Source organism: Apus apus, chromosome 15 (genome assembly GCF_020740795.1).
Source record: "Apus apus isolate bApuApu2 chromosome 15, bApuApu2.pri.cur, whole genome shotgun sequence".
NCBI lineage: Eukaryota > Metazoa > Chordata > Aves > Apodiformes > Apodidae > Apus > Apus apus.
Genome location: NC_067296.1, coordinates 13317530 through 13342168, shown reverse-complemented (window position 1 = coordinate 13342168; position 24639 = coordinate 13317530). Strand labels below are relative to the sequence as shown.

Genomic DNA, 24639 nt, shown 5'->3' with positions numbered 1-24639 from the left:
ATCATCTCCTGTGCTAAGAGGCTATGCTTGCCTCTTAGTTTGATGGCTCAAGGGTGTCACAGGTTTGGGTTTATTTCCTCTGTGCAGGTTGATTTCTTCAGCAGGCTTTTCAAGTGTGGAAGGAATTAACAATTGGACACCAGGAGGGGTGAAAATGCTTCCACTTATCCCCAGGTTGCCAGGGTGAAGCTGGGGTTGCCATTCTTGGCTTCTGGCATTGCTGTTTGATAGGAAGCAGTGGGGCCAGCTGTAAGATGTTATTGCAAACAAACTACTGGGTGCCTTTTCCTTGAGGAAAGCAAATAGAAGCTTTTCAGCAGCAAATGGTGCCCAGGGAGGTAAAGGTGGGACCTGTGAGGAAGGGAGGGTCAGCCTCTGTGGATGCTGACAGTAAGCCATAGCAATAGCAGCATGTGAGTCTCAAGTTCAGGGCTAAACTGTGGTCTGTCATGCAGAGCCTCAGTGACAGAGATCTACTGGGGTAAAACTTATGCAGCCTCTAGATGTTTAAGCCATATTTTAGCTGTGGCCAGACAGTCATAACTGAACTCTACCTGTACATCAATGCAGTTTTAATCCCTGGCCCTGTCTGTCATCCTCCAATAATCTCCTCATGGTCACACCACAAAATTTGACTCTGTCTTGTGTCTCCCTGTATCTGCTTGTACTTCTAGGGAACCTGTAGGGTACAAGGCTGACACTCCAGTGAATTATATTAAACCAGGCATCAGATTTCTTTTTTATTTTGTTCTTTTGCTTCAAGAATAATGGCTTCTAGGTGTAGAGCATCTCAAGAGTTCAGCTGAGAGCAGGGAGCAGGAAGGGGAGATGTCCACAGCAGCTCCTCCCATACAACTAATAAAGTCTCATTGTTGAGTTCCAGCTTCTGCCTTCTTCTAATCCCTCCCCATTGCTGAAGGCACAAGATGACACTTTCAGTCCACTTAAAAGCTGGTTCTTAATGAGATTCTCAACCATAAAGGCCAGTATTATCTGCTGCTTAAAGCAGCAATAAGATCTGAAGTTCTTATACTCTTTAAGTCAAACTGCAAGAAGGCATTTCAACATGCAGAAATTTTTTAACGGAGCTGCTAAGGGAGGTTGATTTTTAGGAGTAAGGTTACCATAAAGTCATGCCAAAAAGAAGGATGCGAGGATGGAGGAGAAATGTGGGGCTGAGGGAAGAAAAACCACCCCCAAATGGATTTGTAGATGTGCCCCTCTAATGTAGTATGGACTTACTGCCTACTTGGTTACTGCATCACAAGACCAGGAGATCAAGCAATTTTTGCAAAGCCATTAATTTCCCTGTAACTTTAGGGGTTCTACAGCACTATTAGAAGGGATGCTACAGAAGATTAAATATTGATTTCCCTCTCATTTTGTCATGGTGGGATGGAATTTTCCATAGTCTGCAGCAGCTCTGGAGCTTTCAGCAGCCCCCTGATTTACCAGCTTGATGCAGCAGCATGCTGAAGAAACATCACACCTTTACAGTATGGGGTTTGGGCTGCATTGTTTTTAAAATGGCAAGTTCTGTCTGTGAAAGAAGCTAGTAGTGATAAATGAAGCTTTCTATATGGGGAGATTGTAACATGAGCAGAAGCCAGCAACATAAAACTTCCTTATGAGGGTCTTAGTGAGATGATAAACTACTAATGAAGTACAAAAATCATGTTGTGGTTTTCCAGTCTTATTATTGAGACCATCACTTACCTATTGATAGCCAGAAAAATAAGATCTTGTGCTGGCAGAAGCTAACAGGTGAAAACAGCTGCTGAGCAGTAGATAAGCTGACCCTCTGCATTTTACAGCAGTCACCAAATAGCAATTCCTATTTATTTCAGCCTTTCCTCCACATATATGAATGGTAGTGAGAGAAGGAACAAAACCTTTGTTCCTAACAATGCCAGAGTTTTTGTTGAAGGAAATGCCGAATGGAATCAAATCTGTTCTATAACTACTGACTTGAACCTCATTGTAACCATAAACTTTCATTTTAGGAGTGTGTCACCCCACTGACAGCAGTCAGCTGCTCTGCTGATAATGCCTTTGTCCAGTTGCCACAACTTTAACAGGATTACTTTCCTTCATTCCCTAATAGAATTATCCTATTCACTCAGGTGTTATCTTGCCTTTCCTGATGAGATCACACTTTTTTCTAATGTGCCCTTTCCCTTGTCCTGGTTTGCATTTTTCCCTAGTTTTTCTTCAACTCTCAAAACTCCTGAATTTTCATATATCTGAAGGACCCACAGAACAATCCACTGGCTGATGAGCATAGCTTAACTGATGAGCAACCCCTGTAACCTCTAGATCAAGTACACAGCCCATGAGTTAGACAACTTAAATATGCAATCATGGTTCAAAGATATTAAGACTGCTGCATACCTTGGCAGCCTACTTCAGTAGTTTTCAGCTGCTAAATTCAGTGCTCAAAATGTACATTCCCCTTTCTGGCCTTCAGCTTCCTTTCACTGCACTGAAAAATCTTAAGTACCTTTGCCTCCTACTAGGAGGTAAAAAACATCTCAACCTATTGGTGATAATAGGTACTTCCAGATCACAATCCAGTTATTTCCCAGCTTAATCATGGTAATCTACTGATCTCCTGGACAACACCTGCAAGTCTCCACTTAGAGAAAAACCTCACTAGTTATCAACAGCCAGGTATTATTTTTCTTTTTTAAAAAAAGCTAAAACAAGAACAAAAAAAATAGTCAACCAGTTTCATACTGCTGCTTACAAAGGCAGGATTTAAATGTGCTTCATCTTAATTAGCACCTCCAACACTCACACAGTAACAATGAAATTCTATAAATAGGGTTTTTTTATTTCAGGTTCCATGACTGCTTCTGTTCTACATTCCATTGACACCAGGGTAGTGGGTTGTGACAGTTCCTGTTTAAAGTCACAAGCTTAAGTAAAAGAGATCCAAATCACTCACTCTGGTCCAGCACCAAGCACTACATTACCTTTATGGCTGAAGAGCTTTAATTTTATTTTAGTTTGTAGCCAGATTTCACTGACTGTTTTCCTCAGATCTACCCATGGAAAGGGCCACAGAGTAAAATAAGGTTGACTTTTATCAGATGATAGACTTCAACATTGACAGGGCAGCAAAAGGAGGTATTGGTTAATGGAATTATCCAAGGCTCCAGTTGGTGATTGCTCACTTTAATGCCCCTAATATATTCTTTTGTGGGGCAGGCTGTCTGCTGGCCATAGGCATGAGGCAGCTGTGAGCATGCAGCTGTAAAGGACTAGATCTCATGGAGCAGTCATCCACTTGTAGGTTGAAAGCAGGTTCTTCATTAGCTCAACTGACTGGTACAAGTACACAGATAACAATCTTCAGTTAAAAAAACCCAATCAATACAGATTGAAACACTGGGGAAAGGAGGAAGGAAACTAAGCTCATTTAGTATTGCCTTCCCCCACTTGTTTCAAACTCTGGTTGATGACTAGAATATCTCAAAGGAAATGTGTACTTGAACAGGAAAAAAAGCCCATTTCATTTTGATGAAAGAAAAACAACAAAAAACCCAAAATGTTTCTGCTTTTCTTTCTAGGTAGACTTTTTCCCAAACAATTTGCTGAATACCAACAGGAATTTGCAAACTGTTTTGATCAGCCTGAAGCCACATATTTAAGAGGTGATGTTTCAGCTGAAAAGATTCACTCATTTTTACTGCTGGCTACAAAAGTAGATCTGCTTATACTGCTGTGTCTACTCAAGAAGAACATCACTGCAATTTCAAGAAGCTACTTTAGAGATGACCCCTAGCTTTTAAAATTCCTAACTAAAGGGTTTTTTTGCAGCTCCAAGTGCTGAAGATATGTAGATCTAACACTTTGGCTTGTACCTACTCCTTAGTCTAACTACAGACTATTCAGGTCTGGTACGTGCATAACATTCTTTCCAGACTTGAAGACTACTTAACCACATCACCTCTGAGTTCTCAATCCTGTTCTTCATCTGTAGTCAATCATTTTAAAAACCAAAACAGGGAAAAACCACAACCATTTTGCTCTCATTATTTCCACACAATTTTTGTTCTCTTAAGTACCTCAGTACCTGCTCCACACTAATGTCTTCTCTTTTTTCCCCCCTCTCTACAGGCCTGCATAAATAAAAAGGAGCCAGAGGATGGATAAACCTTGCACTCCACCTTCAACGGTGCTGCAGGAAAAAATCCCCTGTGGCCTCGATCTTTGGCAGAGGAAATGCAGGATGGTAAACTCCATTCCACTTTTTGTTCCTTGTCTTCTTCTCAAATGCAATGAATGTACATTGAAGGATGGTCATGTGGCTGGTTTTTAATTCTCCAAGTGCCCTGATGAACCATTCCTACTGTAGCCTGGTGGTACCAGCCAATAAACAGCACAGGCCTGAAGACCTCAGGCAGAACAAGTTCACCAAGAGCCTCTCTCAAGAGATACAGTTGAAGTCAGAGCTGCTTCCTTGTGCCATGGATCTGTAAAGAAGGAAGCATTGCATAACACCCTGGGACATTTCAGACCTTTTGTAGTAGTTATTTTTTTTTTCCTTCTCCTTTCCCTTGTTCTGAAGGGCCTAAATCCCCTAACACAACTTCATCTCCTCCCTACCTGTGTAGAACTAGGTGGGGGCTATTTACATTTCAGTTATCTAGGCTTTTTTTTTTTTCTTTTTAAGTTATAGATGAGAGCTCTTCCCTACTTCCCCCTGCCCATCCAGGACTTCCTTCCTCATTGTGTTCTCTTTAGGCAATCAGAGCCTTAGCAATAGGCATTTGTCCTGGATTTCAATGTTCTGTGACTCAATCCTGCAATGCTGAGTGGCTACAGACTAGTACAAGTACCAAATCTTCACTCAGCACAGAGTTTAGCCCCATTTCAACATGCCAAGCCATTCCCAGAATAGCTGTAGCTTACTCTGGATTTGCCCATTTACATTAACTTTACACCAGTAGTCATATATACAGCTGAAACCTGATCCAGGACACTGGAAAACGCCTAGTTCTTCACAACCTACTGATGGTTTTGTGCCTGTCTGCTTCACTGAGCTTATTCCAGGCACAAGCCTGGCAACATTCTGATGGAAGGGGGGTTTTGTGACAAGTTAATTTTAAGGGAAGGGAATGGGATGAAGGAAAGGGGGAATATAAGTGTAATTAAGTTGCATTAATGAGCTGCAGCAATTAATAAAAAAAAAAACAAACAACAACAAACAACTGTCAGTTTTGTTAGCTACTTCTCCCAGCACATTGTGTCAAGCAGAGAAGGAGCACTTGTCATCCATGGAGTTCTTTGGCTGGTACCTTCCAAGTGTTATTTTAATTGTTTTGTCTTGCCTGATCTGGTTGACATTAATTGGCATTTCTGAATAATTCTTTCAGAAGACTCAAGCCAGAAGCCATGCTAGGGAAGGGAACTGTGAGGGAAGAATTAAAAGAAATAAAAACACTAAGTGCTAAGTCAATGGCAGAATGATGCACCTTTCTTTGTCCCATTCTAAAGCAAAAAACTAGCAGCAAAATCCTCTTCTATAAACCCAAAAGCACTAAGACAACATTTTTTGTTGATGTGCAATTTCCATTCCAAATACCCATTGCAACTTGAGATCCTGAATTATGATGAGGTGCAGCTGCAAGTAAAAACATTGTCTTCTCTGGATGTCTCTCCTTTTAGCCAGTGGAAGCCACAATTTGTGGCTGAGCAGAACAGACAGCTGCCAGTTGCTGATCTGACAAGAGTTCTGTCTTTTGAGGAAGAAAAAGCTCAGCCATTTTTAAAACAGCTCTACCTGACAAAGCATAACTACATCCCTTATTAGCCAATGCTGTCCTACTACCAAGTTAAAATATGAGTGAAACACAAGCTATGAACACCATTTCAACAGCCTGCAGAGCTCTGTGCTTACACAGTCACTTAATACTTTCTCCACCTCCTCTTCAGTTCATTTCCAGATTACACTCTTTCCTACTTTACCACCTGATGTTCCCCGAAGGAGCAGGAAGAATACATATCCTCTAGTTAACAAGACTGTTCCATGGAAGACTTCATTTATCTGGGGCTTTTGAAATTCATCTCTCTTTTCCTCTGAAAACACTGACTTTACACTTTTTGGATTAATAAGATTTCTTCTCCTCAGAGAAATACTGTCCATCCCTGTTTGAGTGCAACAAAAATTCAGCACAGATGGTGGAGAAAGCACAGCTTCAGCTTTGAACAGCTGAAACATGTCATTAGTAGTTGCAGGAAGGAATTTTTCTAGATGGCAGTATGAAGTCAGAAGGAACTTTTTTTTGAAGTGTGCAGGTTTTTTTAACACTGTACATCTCAAACTGACCAAGCCTTGACACCACATTACCAAGTAAACCGATTAAAACTACTTGCCAAGTACTCTAAGGAGACTAAGCATCAAATTGTGTACTAAATGGCCTGTCTCAATTGTGATACACACCAGTAAAGATCAACAACAAAAAAATACAAGTGTAACTTGTACCTCTGTAACTACCAGCCTACATTGTGATGAACACAGATACTTAAGTATCTTTTAATAGAAGTAAAATAAAGATTTAGGGAAGCTTATAATAGTATTGATGACTGACATAAATCAAACAAACAGCCTGAGAAGAAAGAAAATCAGACAAGCTACCAAGGATCATGTTCCACACAGTTACCTCATTCAGTTATCACTAGCATTCATGATTCACATCCTTCATGCTGATAACCCTTCTTCATCTTCCTGTGCTAGACCTACATCAAGTACTACAAGGTCGTGCAGTGATCCTGTTCTGTTAGGGCAGGGGCTCCAACACGTGTGCATCTCCAACGTCCTGTAGAAGTAAGGAGCAGCTGCAGGTTTTACTGCAGTGGGTTCCCTTATCACCAGGTTGGGAGTGCCCTCTGTTGGGGATAGGCATCATGCCAGATACTGCTCAGCAAAACACAACGTGTACCTGGTTTCTGAAAGGTCTTCTTCCCATCGAAAAGAAAAGAAACAGCTCCACCCTTTCAGATGTGGAAAAGTCACAGTTTTCAAAGTGTTAAATAAGATGCCCCAGAAATACCCGGTATATTCACAGCCTTGTAGTCCTGTTGATGCTTATGCAAGGTTCCAGCCACACTAAGCTAAAGCTTAGGAGGAAATAACACTACTCCAGCTGGGCTGGTTCCATTTTCCCTTCTCAAATTAACACATCTGCTTAAGCTAAGTATTTTGCTGTTACTTACAGAGGCAAAAATAACAAATGATAACCTGAACCCGGAGGAGCTAATGGATGGCAAGATCAGTGGCTTCTCTCACTCATGCCCATGTAGTACCAAAGGACTGAAGTTCAAAATATCCACAGCCTGCTGCCACTCAAATATCTTGGGACACCACCACACTCCCTCTCCCAGTAAGGCATTGTACTAGAATCAGATACTCACACCTCTAATAAACAAATGTTTTATTTAATGTGAAATAACACTTAATTTAAAAAACAAAACAAAACATACTTCCTTTCTCCTGCAGTTAACAAGCTGCATTATGGACAAAGATTTTTTTGCTACATGATAGAATGTTTGATTAAAAATAAGAATGATCAGTTTAGCCAGCAAACAGAAGTTCTGAAAAGGTAAGTTTCCACAGTTATCTTCTGGTAGGGTTGTATCCAACAGCCAAGGAAGAGCCTCTGTAAGAAGCTTCCATAAGATCATCTATGACCCTGACCATCAATGAGCCTGTCACCTTCTGTCTAGGGAGGTCAGCCAAGAGTAAAGAGGTTGGAAAGTCCACAAGAGGCCAGAATATTCACCTAGTTATGTAAATTTGAATATTACTGAAATTTGCCATCGGTTGTTGAAAAGTCAAAGAGAGGTGCAGGGTGGAAGACAGCAAAGAGCTCAAGAAAAAGCCAAACCCTTCCTCCACACATTAGTGCTGCTGAGTGTTCTAGTCTCAGCAGAATGCATTTGATATAAATACTCTTATTCTGACTTGGACTTACTGAAGGAAGCCAAACATAGCAGAATCATCTCTGAACAGCTGCTAAGTGAGAGGAAGAACCAGACACAGTCTGAAAACAACCCTTGATTTCAACATAGAGCAGGGAGTCATTTGAGAATGCAAGAATTTGGAAAAGAAGAATTTCTGTCAACAGAAGCCTCTTTTTGGAGGACAAAAGAAACCAGCAGAGCATTTCTGGAGCAGTCCTACAGTAAGATCAGCAAGAGTACCACAGAGCAGCAACTCTTACTAGAAACACTGTGCATAGGAGGCACATTCAGGAAGTTTTTACACTTATGCTAAGCTGCCCTGCAAATAAGATTGCTCCAGTATCAAACTATTTATTTGTTTTCTTCTGCTGCTGTTATAAATTACTTGCATAGATTTTTCCTTCCCCTTGGGCACATGGTTCAAGACATGAATGTCCTCACACTTCCCCGGATGACTGCTCTGCAGATAGGACACAATCTCAAATTGAGGGCACATTCTCCACAAGCAACCAGGTGGCCACAAGGCACAAACACAACAGACACGTCTCTGTCCATGCACACTTTGCACATCCTTTCCTCTTGGAGGCGTCGGAGCTGTTCTTCTGTGCTCATCGGAGACTCATCTTTACAAGAAAAAAATAAGAAGCTCAAACTTAGTATTTTAACAGCTCCAGAGTGCCAGGCTTGTCATTTTAGGAATCACACTGCAACTTGCTCATCATTTTGTTCAGAGACTGTGAAGATGGCAAATGGATCTCTCAGGCTTCATTTAAGCAGAAAAACTACAGCTATTACAGATCCTGGCTTATCTACACAAAGTTCAGCACATCTACACACACTGGACTGAGCAGGGAAAGGAGATTAACATCATTTTACTAAAATATGTACATTAACCTGAGAAACTAATTTTTGGTATAAGTCTGCTTCATAGTGAAACTAATTCCTGGAAAAGGGTCTCTGTGTTCAGTTACCATTCAACCTAGCACATGTCTCTTCAAAATTAAGAATACAGTGACCACTAATACCATTACTACAAAAAACCATCCCAGTTATGCCTAGGGTCAATTTCACAACTACTGCCAGCCCAGTGCACCTGATTCCTTTTGTTCCACAGATTGCATTTCTTCTCTTGAATTTGATGGTTCAGTCTCTCTCTGATCAGCATCTGTATAATCAGGAAAGAAGATGGCATTAAATGCTGCCCCCTTCCTCCCTCTTCAGACAGTGCTGCTAAAAAAGTTGAAGTATCCTGGGTTTCAGGAGCCTTATGTCAAACAGCTTTTTACTCCATTGTTAAATTCACACACTGAGCCTAGTGAAGCTGATGTTCTCTGTGGTGCTTTTGTCACCATATATGCTAACCTCTTTACCAAGACTTGCTCACATCTTGTCTCCTCAGAAAAACTGCTGTATCTATCAGGAGCCATCAGCTGCTCACTCCTGCCTCTGTGCTACTATTTAATTACACTTTTGTTTGTTGGGGTTTTTTGCCTTAGCTAAAGAGATAGCAGATCATGATATGGAGACAGGAGTTTTGGAAAGCAGGCTTGCTACCAGAGAAAGCCTGTGTGGAACTGCATCTTCAAATAAACTTAACTTGAAAAAAATAGACTCCATAAAACAGGTAATACAAGACAGACATAGACAAGCCAGGGAGAGTATATATCATCCAAACAAACAAGAACTATGTCTATCAAATTATTGATCAAGTAATTGATTCCATTTTAAATAGGCTTGGAGTACTCATCCATTCTAGAAGCCTTGCTTGAGAAAACTACTTCTGTCTGCATCAGATGGGAATTTGTGCACAAGCCTCCATGTGGTGCAGCTGTCTGCTACTGCAGGTCTAAGGGCAGCAGAAAATATCAAGGATATCTGCACCACTGTGTATTTCAACCAGATGTAGCTGCTGATACCTCAGTAATCACAGATCTTTCACCTTTCTTTAAAGCAGAATCTTATTCCTCAGCCTCCCAAAGAAAGGCAGGATTGGGTACATTACTTTTAATTCCAGGCAAGGAAGAGAGAAGGCAGACCCACAAGATGCTGACAACAGTGCTCAAGACAAAGTGAATAAGAGGTTAAACACCCACCCAGAGAGTGGGTGTGCAGTCAGGCATACCTCTGCTGCCCTCTGCACTGCTGCTCTCTCTCCAGTCTGGCAGATGCAGCTCAAAGCCGAGTTCAAGCTCAGTAAGGTAAAAAGTCCCATTCAGCATGTATCTATTCTCTACCAGGTCAGCTACCCAGGTGGGGTCAAAGCCCTCCTGCAGGACATTCTGCACTAGGGTAAGCTGATCCCAGAAAGTAAGGGCCTGCAATTCCCAACTCCTCAGAGGACCTGTAAAGCAGCAAACACTTTACCAAAAGGGCAGAATTTTGGCAAGAATTACACCACTCTCTGAAGCCATTTTATATTAAATGGCCTTAATATATCCTAGGACATTCCTCATGCTATCCATATAGCTAGATGAACATCTAGATTTAGTTTTTACTTCCAATCATAATTCACAAGACAGTCATCAAAATCAATTTCATAAAAGCCCAGAGACTAATTTTGGATTGTTTATTCTACAATATTAATCAAAATTCTCCCATGTTTGGCCTCAGTCACATCCCAGAACAGAAGTCTCAAAACTGCTTTCATGAAGATCAAGTAGAACATCCCAATTGAAGTCTCTGCTACTTCAAAATCTAGCTCAACCATTCATCAGTAAAGACAGAATCAGGAAATTCAGCTGGCAGCCTGTTCAAAGGCTTATATTTCTTAAACTCATCCTATCTGATAGACTCTTCAAGAGAATGACAAAACAGTTTTCTACAGTTATGGGTGCCAAATCTCACTCACTCAAACTTCCAGAAGTAACTGATGAATGGGAATAGATCCCCAGGATCAACACTTTGATGAACAACTAGACTCATTAGCTATTCTCTTGTCTGCTACCAAGTATGTTTGAAGTGCTGTAGTCTGAAAGACCCTACAGACAGACAACATCAAGAGCATGGGACAAGTCAAAGCAAGCACTCAAATGTCACATGAATAACCAGACTAGCTCCATGTCTCTAAGAGCAAACAATTTTGCTTCTTGTGCTAGAGCCCATTTCCTAAAAATGAAGTGAAACAGCTCTTAGAATATCAAAACATCTGTGAAACACCATGTCTACAGAATGCATAACAGCTGGGATGGGGTAGAATTAGTAAGACTACACCACTTTCAAGGGAAGACAAAATATCATGTAATTGTAGCACTAACCTTGGAAAGCAAAGGTATCTTCAGTCTGATCCCAGGAATCTCTCTGAAAATGTCAGAGAAGAGTCACAAAAGAGAAGCACGTGTTCAAACTCCCTCTTTCCCAAAACTCCCATCCACTACACACAAAATATTCACCACTCACTGGAGATAATGTGGTGCTAGAAAAGGAATCCTGGACACTGCTAACAAATTCTCTCCCCCTTGACTGCAGTAAAAATTCACACCTATAAGCAGAGAGATTTAAATACATTAGTGCAGAATCGCTCAAGTCAAAGTAACAGTAGTAGTTGAACAACATGACCTTTGGTCTTGCTACAAGGGACATTTGTCAACTAAGACTTACCCCGGATACCATTTGGCATGTTCCCTCCAAGGATCGTCTCCAAATGACCAATTCCTCACACCTCCATCACAGTAAAAACACCTCACTACATCACCTTGTCCTGAAAAAGATGAGGAAATTATTTGACTTCTGAAACCCTGTATGCTCTAGTAGCCAAAAATGAGAACCTGAGGAGAGTCAGCACAAAACAGAGGCATCCAGACTGAGCAGCTGAGCACATGATGATTTACTAACACTGTGCAAGTTGCATAGGGGCAGGGAACCTGATGAGAGTTGGAACTCCCAGAGCTGCAGCTAGTCAAGATGATTCCAGAGCTGGGTCACAAGCTAACAGGCATCATGCATGCGAGCACCATAGCTCAACCCCCACTTGCCTGTATTTAGAGTAAAGCTGGAATTAATTATATCTATAAGCATACTTTGTTTCCTAACTATAATCAGCCATAATCAGCAGCAGGCACAGCCTGGTGGTGTACACAGCTTCTGTCTTATGGGCATAAGAATTTGTACAACATGGTTCCAGGTTTCCCATCCTGCTGCTGTGCTTCTCTTGACAGAAGTCAGAAGGAGGAAAATTAAAGCTAAGCCCATTTAAGAATAACTGCCTAAAAATGCCCTGCCCAAGGGCAATGAAACAATGTCTGTAAAGGCTGTCAATTTGGGTCACATACAAGATCTTCCAACACTCCTGTGTCAAGGTGCTGTTTAGCTCAGTTCTGGGGGTCTCCTGCTCAAGTGACAACAGGGGAGTGCCATGTCAGGCTGCTGCTGCCTGAGTCCCTAAAATAAATCTCTGCTGGGATCTCAAGCAGCTGCTCTACAAGTAACAACCAACACAAAACATTCATCATTTTAGCTGCAGATGCTGCTTTATGGTTTATTCTGTGTTCCTGGCCATGTTTGTCTTTCTTGTATCTTAAAAATTAATAAAAAGACAAAAGCAGCAGATAAGCTAAGATGTCTATAATGCTCTCCCATCCAGGTATGTGCTGTTTGGCCCTGGCAACTGCACTCCAAGTAGACAGGTAAAGATTCTTATTATTAACTGGATTTGCAGCAAAATTCAGGCTACACAGTTTGAGTGAAAGAATCTTGAAGAAGCAGAGTGACTAACCAGTCACTTCCTCTAACTCAAGCTAAAACCAAGAAAGTCAACTATTTACAGAGACTTTCCTGTGTGTGTCATTCACCTTAAATAAGCAGAAAGGGCTCATTCAGTTTTATTTCAACAATGAGAGCATGAGGCATTCAAGATGCACAGGTTTGTTTCTGTTAAGGGAGATTTAGTTTATGGACCCTGCAAATCACTTCCTTCCAGGTCTCCTGTTTGATATGCAAATACAAAATGAATAGATGACTTCATTTGGAAGATTTGTTTTGTTGGGTATTTTTTTTGAGAAGGCTCCAGCACAAGACAGAGTTTATGCAAAACATGACATGCCAAGTAAGTCTCTGAAGTCCTTTTAGAAGTGCAGGTAATAGGCCCAATGGATCTTTTCTGCCAGTAAAACACCCATTTAAAACAGGCCAATTTTTACACTGCTGCTGCTAAGGGAATTGACTTCCTAGTGGACTTTCAGCAGCCGATCAGGAGTTAGTTTAGAAGTGAATCTGCACAAGCACCAAGTGAAACAGTACAAGCAGAAGGAAGGATGTGATTTCTGACTCCCCTATGCATACTTGCAGGTATTTGTACAAGCAATAAAACATGGTGACACCTTCAAGAGTTCACTTAAATAAGAGTTAAAAACATTCCCCTGAAATACCTACCAGTGTAAAAGAATCCTGCTCTGGCCAGCTGCTCAGGATGCATGTCAGTGTACTGTGGCCAGTTCTGAAATGTAGTCAGTCTCATCTCCTCCGTTACCATGTCTGGGTATTCTGGCTCATCGGGCAGGGCTGTCTCCTCACTGTCAATCCCTGGCAAAAGACTGAGGAACTGCCCATCCACAGTGTCAGAGATTTCCTGAAGAGGAAGCATCTCTTGGTTCCCAACATCCTCACCACAAATGAATTTACAGGAAGGAAAGAACTTCAGGTGCTCTGCTACTGGACAATCACCAGGTGCCCAGTCCTTCAGGACACCACCACAGCAGAAACACTGTACTTCATCTCTTGGACCCACAAAGAAAAATCCAGCCTTGACCAAATCCCGGGCAGACACAGGTGAGGTACTTGGCCATTGCCAGAAAGTCCTTAGTCTTCTTGCTTCACTCTTCATACTGGATTCAAACAAGTGGCAGTAAGCAGCCCTGAGCTCAGTCTCCTCTGCTGTTGTCATGTCCCCCATGCTCTCGTTCTGAAAGAGAGGATGAGAGAACCCAGAGCAGTCAGCTGGATGCCCGAGGCCAGGCAGCACTCACCCTGTGTTATTTGTCCCTCACCCCCATGCATATTCGGGAAAGCTCCTGGTCTTGACAAAGCTGAGCTCGTTTAGGAATTACAGCCCAATCAGAGATCTGGCATTTCTGTACTTTGCTGTTGTACTTTTGCTGAGCCCTCACTAGTGCCTGGAGGGAAGACACTAGTGTTTTCTGGGTGGTTTACAGGAGAGATGCTTGTGGGAATGGAGAGCAGAGGGGGAGGGCAGCTCCTGCACTGCCTTCCTCACTGAACTAAGTCAGTTTTCAGCATCTGATCCGTTTGATAAATCCCCAGTCATTTTGCTCAGCCTTTAAATCAACATTAGAAAGACTCTGCTTTTTCCCCTATGTGTAGAGGGATTTAGGAAGGCATGCCATAACAAAGCAGAGAACAGTCACACCCAAACAGTGTCTCATAATAATGTTCATGTTACAGCCAAATGCTATACAGCATAACAGCAGATTTTTCATAACCTTATTATGCTAATTAAACAGAGATTATATAGACTATTCTCTATCAAAAAGAACTTCTCCAGATCACACTCTAAAATAATTAGGTCCATTTTTTACAAGAAGGTGTCCTTAAATCAAGGATAGGCATTTTATGCCTATGGTAGCTCTGTGCAAGAGCAAGACATTAAGAAGTTGAGAGCCCAATTACTCAAGCCCTCATCCTACTTATGGTAATAGCCCGTCTATGAGCACAATAAATTGCAACTCAGATACTGCTTCTGATACTTTGTATATGGCTGGCAAATTCACTTGCAAAAGGTCACACAATTACACAACCAAGAATCAGGATCAATTTAACTAATCACTTTCAGAAGAATTCCTCTGGAGCAAAGTCACTACACACGTGACTAAGTGGTAGGTGTAACCAAATCAATTTTTTTAATTAAGTGCCCTGAAAATCCCTTCACCACCTAACTCAATAGGTCAGTTCATCCCAAGGAAGTGCTGACTTTCTACTAGTTATCAGACCTAAGCATCAAGTAAACAGACCCACAGGAAACATTAAGTTAGAAAAACAAACACAAACACTTAAGAAGATACAGTGTTTCAAATCTGGTAGAAAAAGTTATTATGGTAATAGAAAACTGCTGCAGAGCACTTCTGAATAGGTACACAGATCTCTGGAGTACTACTCCTCTTAGTTTAGTGCTGCAGTACACTAGGAGAAAAAAAAACCAACAACAAAACAACAAAAAAACCCCACAACTTAAAGGGCATTTTAGTTGCAAGGCCTGAACTCAGTGTTAACAAAGCTATGCTTCATAAGTAGTACACCTTTAATAAGATTTTGAAAGTAAAAGCAAGCTTGTTCAACCACATGCCTCTCACTGTAAAAGGTAGCAAGGAAGTGGAAGTTGATTAGCAGCTAGGACTTTCTTCTATAATCACAGGATCCAGAGTTATAGAAAGGAAGGCTCTGTAAGTTTGTTTTAGAAACTGTGCCTTATTTATTGCAATGAATAGATACTCAGGAACTATGTCCCTGGAATAAAGAGAAATCCATACAGAAAGAAAAAAAAATCCAAACAAAACCCTTCACCACAGAGACACAGCAGTATTTGCAAGCTCAACAAATTTATGAGCACACAGTTTTTCAGCCTGCACAGCAGATTTAGCTCTCAGAACACAGAGAAGCAAGAGAGAGACTTGTTCACCAGGCACAGCTCCACAACACCAGCACTGCTCTCATCCCAGGGCCTAACAGGACAAAAGCCATTATTCTTCAGCTATGCAGATGCTCTTTTCCACCTAGAAGGTGACCAAGTTATCCAAGTCTTCTTGCACTTAGGAAGTACACATCAGAGCAAGCTCCACAGCACAATACAAAGACAGAAAAAGAGTTTTTCCACCCAAAAGCTTAACCATAGAATCAAGTTATTTTTAAAATAAAACATGCAACATAAAACAACAAATAAGTTTATCTTTTGTTGATTAAAAAAAAACCCATCATTATAGTTTATCTGAATTAAAGACGTTTATATGCTCTGCAGCAGGTACATAAAGTTGGCTAACAAGTCTCTCCAAACCAAACTGGTATTTTAAATAGTGACAACACCACTCCCACAACCCACTACTTACATCTACATAGTAACACACTTCCAAAGCAACACTACAGCTGCCATCAACAAATTGCAACAACTAGCACAATAAAAACTGAGGGGGAACAACAACAATCAAAAAAACACAGGACAAAACACACCAAAAAAAAGCCAATACACAGAAAGAAAGTTACCTGAGATATGCAAAAAAACCCCACTGAAACACTTCCAAGAACTAAGACTTTCCCAACTTCATGAGCTGTTCACTCCTCTTCCAGGCAAAACCAAAGCCTTTCCCAAGGAAGCAGAAGCCCCTCTAAGGTGTCAGTGATCCCACCTGCCACCGAGGCCATTTCTAATGCTTTGTTTTCCCTGATTGGTTGGTTTTGTGCTGAAACTCTATTGGCTAAACAATCCAAATGCCATTTTTTGAAGTGGGAATCACCAGAGAAAAGCACAGAGTAAAGCTCAAAATTCCCCCAGAAAATAACTGGTTGGGGCCCTGGGAGTGAAAATATAATAATAATAATAATAATAATAATAATAATAATAATAATAATAATAATAATAATAATAATAATAATAATAATAATAATAATTATAACAACAATAACAACAACAACAACAACAACAACCGCCAAGCTTTGTGATCTTGTTAAAACCTGGCACAGCACCAGTCATCTTGACTCCTATGGCCTAATGCTCACAATCCTCCTATTTTACTACAGAATCTTTGCTTCTACAGCCATGATTTTTTTTTCCATGAAAATCTGTTGATATAATGACAGAGCTGAGCCAGGTGTGAGTTATGACAAATGTCAAATACACTGTAGGAAGTCAGACATGGGCACAACAGCAGTTGCCTACCAAGAGGGTAACAGCCCACTTAGCCCCTGCAGTTGTGCTGTGACTCTATATTAACAGTATTTCTGTGTCTTTTCAACTTGCTCTCATGCACCTATTTTGCACCTTACCATTTTTAAGAAAATGTACTATCAAATTAAAAGTAAACAGCAACAAGAATTTACTCAAGACAGCTTGAACACTGCACTGCCCTTCCTTTGGGAATGAACACTCTTGCTACCATTGCATCTTCACAATTAGAAATCCTTCTATGCCTTTGCCTCACAGTTTAGAATTAAGAATTTTAAGGCTGGTTTTGAAAGGTGCAATTGTTTGAAAATGTGTTTTCCTTCACCACTTCTCTGCCTGAGAATATGCAAGCAACTTATTCTAAACTCTGTGCTTGACAAAACAGAAGCTCTCTATGTTAACATAAGAGCAGAGACGTTTTATGCTTGTAAAAATTACAAACTAGGATTCTTCTTTTAAGAAAAAAGATCCAGAGTCCTTTTCTTACTGGCAAGCCTCTATAAATATTTTAATCAAAAAAAGCCAAATAGTGTTGAAACTTTTTTTTTTTTCCTAATTGAATATGTGTTAATGAAAATCCCTGAGCAGCAGAGGGCAGTGCTCATACACGACATTAACAGAACCTCCTAACAAGCCAATGTTTGGCTGGGGTTTTTTGTCTGTAATGAAATTATATGCAATTGTACATTTTCTTCTGCTCCACAGATCCTGTTCTTTAAAGTCTATATTGATTTTTGTACAATGTATCCTAAAATTATAAGGTACAGAGCTAACCCAATCCCTCTTGCAGAGGCTGTTTGGGGGCTTTGCTGACGGGTTGTAGCAAATCACCAGTTAATAGCTAAGAATCGTAGAACCATAGAATGGTGGTGGTTGGAAGGGACCTTAAAGATCATCAGGTTCCAAACTCCCTGCTATGAGCAGGGACACCTCCCACCAGACCAGGCTGCACAAGCCTCATCCAACCTGCCCTCGAACACCTCCAGGGAAGGGGCAGCCACAGCTTCCCTGGGCAACCTATTCCAGTGCCTTCCTACCCTCATGGTGAAGAATTTCTTCCTGATGTCTGACCTAAATCTCCCCTCTTTCAGTTTAAAACCATTACCCCTTGTCCTATCACTGCCCTCTCTGGTGAAAAGTCCCTCCCCAGCTTTCCTGGAGCCTCTTCAGGCACTGGAAGGTGCTCTAAGGTCTCTCTGGGGCCTTCTCTTCTCCAGGCTGAACAGCCTCAACTCCCTCAGCCTGTACTCGTAGCAGAGCAGCTCCAGCCCTTTGACCAGCAAGGTCAAAGACAGCTTTAAGGTTGGTTTACTCTGGGGATACACCCACGGGATTTTGGGGGGAACATTTCACCAACAAGGGAAATCTCAGAAGGTCCAAGTGAAATGATCATAGCAAGAGTAGATGGAAGTGACACGAAGTCTTGTGAAGACAGAAATTAAAAATAAGTCACCATGGACAAATGGTGGTGATTTATTTTACCATGCCACCATTTGGAAAGCAAATAATATACTCAGTAATGTGTTGTGTGCAACTAATATTAATTTTTTAAGCAATTTTATGTGTTTTAGTTCCTTATCAGAGGATTAACATATCTTATTGAACTTCTGAAGGCTTCTTAGATGAAAAGTGTAACGAATTAACAACAAACACGTGTGGGAATCAGTGAGCATCATCCAGGAGCCCAGGATACCTCAGTGATAACAGCACCATCACCACACCCATGGATGAGAAATGCAGTAACTCCTACATTGCTGAGCTCATTCCAAGCATAACCAGAGACCAAGATTAGAAAGGGATTTGAAACACTCTAAGAAGAAAGGATTGTAAACATAATTAATAAAATATATGTTTGCTAATATCAGTCTGATTTCAAAGGAAAACAATAAATATAAGGGACAGAGTATAGCTGGAGACAGCATGATAAATAGCTCAAAAGTGACTGGAGCTCCTGGAAAAACTCCAGTGGAGTTCAGCTTCTCTAAACTTGAGGTTCTACATGGCTGTAAGCAGATGAAGCTGTTCTGTGGCATTTAGCTCAAGGAAGATTATTGTATTTTCATCAATTTAATCAATAAATTAAGTTTAAAATTTCTGAGGAAAGAATCCTTTATAACAGGGGAAAAAAAGGTATTAGCTGGCGTTACTGAAGAACTAAGAAGGCTGGGAACACATCTAGAGGTGCCACAGTTTGCCACTGTAACTGCATAAGACTGCTGGATATCAAGGAAATTTTTGGCATAATTCCTATTCCCGCTTGCTCAGAACCAGTGCTAACCACTCTGTGAAGACAAGGATCCATTTTTCAGAATAAAGGTAGCTCTTGTGATACAACTGCCTAACAGAGTGAAGCAGAGTAGACAAAATCATTACATTTGTAGCCATAGAGGCAGATGACTCCTTCTGTTTGCCCATTTAGGGCTTTGCTTTTTCTCTTCTGGCTGCCTCTTCCTTCTCTGTTGTCCTTCATCTTCCTTCCTGCTGAATGGCCAGCTGGTCTCATCCTGCAGCAAAGCGCCTGCCCTCTGCTGCTCTCTGAAGAGAGCACTGGCACTGTTTCCTGCAACAGTAAAATCTCTGAGGCATAAAGCAAACCCACTGTGGACAGGCAGCATGATCCAACCCAGAGAATCATGACAAGACTCACTGAAAAGTGACAGATCACACCAGAGACAAGCACGAAGTCTTCATGGCAAAGCTCAGAACCTAACTTTGCTTTTTCATACAGCTCAAGATTCTTTCTTTTACCCTATCAAGTACTGGTGCACATCTAAAGGGGTCTCTGCCTATCAGCGCTTCTCTCACTGCACTTTCCTCACCAGATTTTTCAACAACAATGAAGATAAAAATCTAACATGTTATAAATTAAGTATCATTAATTATCAAATAATTTATAATCAACTAACTATAGTTAATTCAGGAAGCCTGAAAAAATATTGTTATGAAGTAAATACATGTACTATAAATATTTACTGCCAGAGCTAATGCACAGGTGAATAGCAGATACATGTTTTGTGAAGTGATTTCCTTAGGATCTAAACCTTACAGTCTCCTCCTCTAAATCTTTCTTCTGGTCCCTTCTACCATAGCACCTGATTCCCTCACAACTTTATGTATTGCAGTAGTTAGTAAGAGCTAAATGTAGCTTGCTACGTGATTCATGAAAGTGCTTAAAATCAAATGCTATTAATATACCAGCCCACAGGAACAGAACCCAGCACATACCAAAAGCCAAATTTGCAAAGTACAGCAGATCCTCAACAAATCAATAGAGGAACTGACCTTAAAATCCTATTGTGATTTGAAAGAAAGGCAAACTAACATGCCAATTCATTGGAATGGGGAAAATTGAAGTGTTTCTGCCACAAGGCGTTACTATGTTTCATATTGTTTCATAACTTCCTGATTTCAGCATCCAGCCTATCATAAAAAAATATTACTGCTATAAAAGATACAGTGGGTTGAAAACTGTTTGATGCTTTTTAAAAGATAGTGGGTTGTAGAAAACTGTTTCTTTTTTATTTTTCTAAATTGCTCTTGGAGCTGAAAAATTAGAGTTTCTTTTTCAAGGCTCATTTTTTTTGCTGCTTTATTTGGTTTTCTACCCCTCCTTGCCTTTGCCAGTGAACACAAGACATCATGAGGGAAAAAAAATAAAGGGCAAAACCAAAATGTGAATGATCTTCCTTCCTCCCTTTCTGATTAGTATTCCTCAAAGATCAGTTGTGCTTCTCCTTCTGCCTCTCCCTCCCACTGGCTCAAATAATTTCCTGATGCCTTCTGATTCCAACATGGGGGAGCCTCACACTTGTGCTCTATTTCCTCTCCCTACTTAAAGCCTGGCAAGAGGTCCACAAACAGAAGAGATGTCATGTCCCATCTGGGTGGCACTGCTACTCCAAATTGTTAACAAGTAAAACTATCAGCTCTTCAGAAGAGACTGCTATCAACTTGTGACTAATGTACATTCCACCATTCAGACATTAATTACCTTTAAGAAAGGATTTGTCAGGCATTGTTATGAGTCTAATGGAGCTCACCCCACTTGTTAATTGGTGGAAAATCATCAGGGAATATGGAATATCTGATTTTCCAATTAAATCCTGCTACAGTTCGGAATGTGTTTTTATTGCAGAGAGAAATGTGCCTAGCTGCCTGCATACTGCTTGGGGGACAGGCAGAAAGATCTATTCTGGAGCTATTCACAGTAGCAATCATGTTTTCCTCCATGAAAATTGGCTTGGAATGGGTTTATTTTGTCCCTGTATCAATAATCAATAGCAAGATTGAAAGACGAGGAAGAAAGACAAGAGACCAAGCTGAAGGACACTGCAAAAAGCTGAAGTGAAAAATGGGTGACTGTATTTTACTAAGTAAGCAAAGCCTGACCTTACAATTGAATAGAAACTACATGACAACAGCAACAAAGAGCTGTCAATGAGGGAGATCAAAGGGGAGGCACAGAGAGTCCTTGTGATCAGTCCTTGTCCAGCTGAGCTCCTTGCTGCAGCTTTTCAGTGAAGTTGCCTTGCAAAGAGCAGGATGTGAGTTGATGGTGTCAGATGATGGATGTTCACAGGCCACACTCTCTGAATACAATTTCCCTTCCCATGTTTTCACAAACAATGTGTCAGTGACATGAAAAACATGAGAACAGATACTATTTCTCTGTGTGTCTGCTTTTATATTTTTTCCCCATAAAAAAATGGAAATCAACATTGGATCCTTGCTTTGGTTACATTCCAAAAGGGTGTAGGGTGCAGGATGGAGATGATTCCAGCATGGCCGTGTTTGATTATACCCCCTCCTCCCACCCCCATCACAGCAGATAGGGCTGCACAAAATCCCTGTCAAATCTAAATTTAAAAATAAACAAAAGTCTTATTTAATGTACACATTAAGTCTTCTGAGATTTCAGAGACTGAAAGTCAGGAAGGAAAGATACCCTTAACTTCCTTGTACTGAAACATACCACTGTGTTTCTCTCAACAAAGCTAAAACCAAACAAAACCCTCTGTTACCTCCAGGTTACACTGTGACACTCCAAGAGCATCCTGAATAAAATATGAATATTGCCCCTTATCTATATGCTTCATCTGAGACTTCTTGTCCTAGTGGTTTTGTTTCTAAAAGATTTGTGTACTTGCCAAGAGATAGGCAAGATCATCCTTAAAGTTACCAGCAAGAAGCAAAAATTCAGGCTTTCCTTATGCAAAATAAAGGGAAAAAAAAAAATGTTCCCACTCCAGCACCGACGTGTGTGTTATCTATTCATGCTTGACATGGTCTGTCTGTAAATCTAATATCACAGGTACAGCCTGAGAGCTGCAGCCCCCAGTACCTGGGGATGCTGAGGCAAACACAGCTCTAACATCCTGCCTACGTACACTCATGGCTATGATGATTCACAGTCACACAGTTGCTATATCCAGACTAGTGAACATACACAATCACATGGACTTCTGAGCAGTGCTCATCACCCAGGCATCCAGGACAAGCCTTTCCCTTCCAGGCAGACATTCCTCTCTTTAGCCATGCTGCTCACTTTTTTCTCACATTTCTTCTTGAAGCATTGCTCTTTAGACAGCCTTTCCAGCTCATCAGGGACTCCCAAGAGCACAGACATACTTTGTCCATAGCTATGCTCTATGGCAAACAAAATTAAGATAAAACATGCCTAATTTACTTGCTATCTAAGCCAAAGAAAGAACGGTATGCATCTCCAGGTGCTGAGGATTAATGCAATATTCCTTCTTTCTTATCTTTCAGAAACAGGACAAAAGTGAACTGTTCATTTTAGATGTTTTATTAGAATAATAAATACAAATACAAATGAACAATTTTCAAGTGCGAACACAGAAAAGACTCTGGTTTTAACTGCATCTGAAGGAAAGGGTGATTGCATTGTTTAGTATCTTTCATGAGGACTAGAATTTGCAACTTCTATCCCCAAAATTAAGCATGGAGATGTTTCAAGTAAGACCGTAAATTCTGGAACTGACTGCAAATTGTGGAACTACTGTCTGGTATGTCAGAGTCTTAACTGCTTTGCTCAGAGCTCCAGCTACTTGTGAACACAGTAACAAGACTGCAGACAAGCTCCACATGGCTCTTTCCAGCACAGGAGAGACATGGAGCTGCTAAAGAGTGTCCAATAAAGGGCCACAAAGATGATCAAAGGGCTGGAGCAGCTCTGCTATGAAAACAAGCTGAGGGAGTTGGGGCTGTTCAGTCTGGAGAAGAGAAGGCCCCAGAGAGACCTTAGAGTACCTTGCAGTGCCTGAAGAGGCTCCAGGAAAGCTGGGGAGGGACTTTTCACCAGAGAGGGCAGTGATAGGACAAGGGGTAATGGTTTTAAACTGAAAGAGGGGAGATTTAGGTCAGACATCAGGAAGAAATTCTTCACCATGAGGGTCGGAAGGCACTGGAATAGGTTGCCCAGGGAGGCTGTGGCTGCCCCCTCCCTGGAGGTGTTCAAGGGCAGGTTGGATGAGGCTTGTGCAGCCTGGTCTGGTGGGAGGTGTCCCTGCTCGTGGCAGGGGGGTTGGAACCTGATGGTCTTTAAGGTCCCTTCCAACCTTTACTATTCTACGGTTCTGTGATTCTAAGTTGGTACCAGACCCAGTTTGGGCCTCAAGTTATTACGTCAGGCCAATAACACAATAATACACATCTGAAGGACTGATTTTGATTGGTCTTTCTCTCGATTATGTTCTTACACTGCTCATACCTAGAAACTGTAAATGTATTTTTATGTCAAGAAACCTACACAAGAGAGATTTGGGGCAGAATGCCGCATGAGTTTCTGTATTAGGATTGATATCTATCATATGTTATAAACTGTCTTGTTTTGTGTAGCACCTACGCACTGTATCTTGACCAAAGGATCCTAAGCGAGGCCTGAATACTAAGAAGTAGCAGCAGTTCTGGTCATTAGACACTCATTTAGAAAACAAAACAAACAAGTAACAGAAATGTAATCATTAATGAGGTAGACCTCAAATGCTAGAAATAAATGCCCAAGGAAGGTGTGGAAGCCCCATCCCTGGAACAGTTCAAGGGCAGGTTGCATGGGGCTTGGAGCAACCTGATGTAGTGGGAGGTGTCCCTGAACCAGCAGGGAGGTTTGGATCTGGATGATCTTGTAAGGTCCTTTCCAACCCAAACCATTCTACGATTCTATGAAATAAAAGGGCGTTATTTTAACTTAATCTGATTTCTCCTTAAACCCGTCCTCCCTAAAAAGTAGTGAGATTCAACTTTGGCATAAAGCAGCACATGTGGCTTGCTCCACTGCAAACTGCTTCATCTCCTCACCACCCCTTGGAAGGGCACACAGGTAAGAGCCAAGACTCCCTGAGAACCACTAGGTCACTTCTTGGCCCCGTTGAAGTCAATGTAAGTGCTAAGGGGGCCAAGATGTTGCCCAGGTTCTGCAAAACACCAGCTGGAAGGAAAATGAAAAGAATTAATCTGATTTAAAAAAAAAAAAAAACAAAACAAAACAACACCTTGGTGTGAGCAGCTGCAGCCAGGCTGGTCCTGTGCCTCTGCCAGAGGATCCCAGCGGGGCCAAGGGCTGGATGGACCCCGCCCGCGGGCTGGTGTGAGGGGAACCCGGGCTCCCCGCGGGCTCGGAGCCACGAGCGGGCCTGCCCGGCGGAACCCAGGGGCAGGGAGGCTGCCTGAGGGCTGAGGCCCCGGGCAGGGCTGAGGCCCCGGGCAGGGCTGAGGCCCCGGGCAGGGCTGAGGCCCCGGGCAGGGCTGAGGCCCCGGGCAGGGCTGAG

The 24639-nt window shown here is 41.5% G+C and overlaps 2 protein-coding genes across 4 annotated transcripts in view; one reads left to right on the top strand and one right to left on the bottom strand.

Moving 5' to 3' along the window:
* NKAIN4 (sodium/potassium transporting ATPase interacting 4) overlaps positions 1 to 5464 on the top strand; it is a 50480-nt gene extending 45016 nt beyond the window's left edge. For 2 of the 3 annotated variants that reach the window (XM_051632958.1, XM_051632956.1), the window contains one exon: positions 4123 to 5464. In XM_051632958.1, the coding sequence (XP_051488918.1) occupies positions 4123 to 4136 (14 nt within the window). In that variant the 3' untranslated portion in view covers positions 4137 to 5464. Of the gene's footprint in view, positions 1 to 3572; positions 3657 to 4122 lie in introns of all 3 variants that reach the window. The other variant, XR_007890968.1, reaches the window with a different exon arrangement.
* A 2059-nt stretch (positions 5465 to 7523) lies between these two features.
* Positions 7524 to 24413, bottom strand: BIRC7 (baculoviral IAP repeat containing 7). Its single transcript, XM_051632954.1, has 7 exons — positions 24364 to 24413; positions 13336 to 13864; positions 11566 to 11665; positions 11365 to 11446; positions 11223 to 11265; positions 9062 to 9133; positions 7524 to 8591 (listed from the first exon to the last, which is right to left on the bottom strand). Exons 2-7 carry the CDS (start codon positions 13853 to 13855, stop codon positions 8389 to 8391), a joined length of 1020 nt encoding a protein of 339 aa, XP_051488914.1. The 5' UTR covers positions 13856 to 13864; positions 24364 to 24413; the 3' UTR covers positions 7524 to 8388.
* Positions 24414 to 24639: the final 226 nt, after the last annotated feature.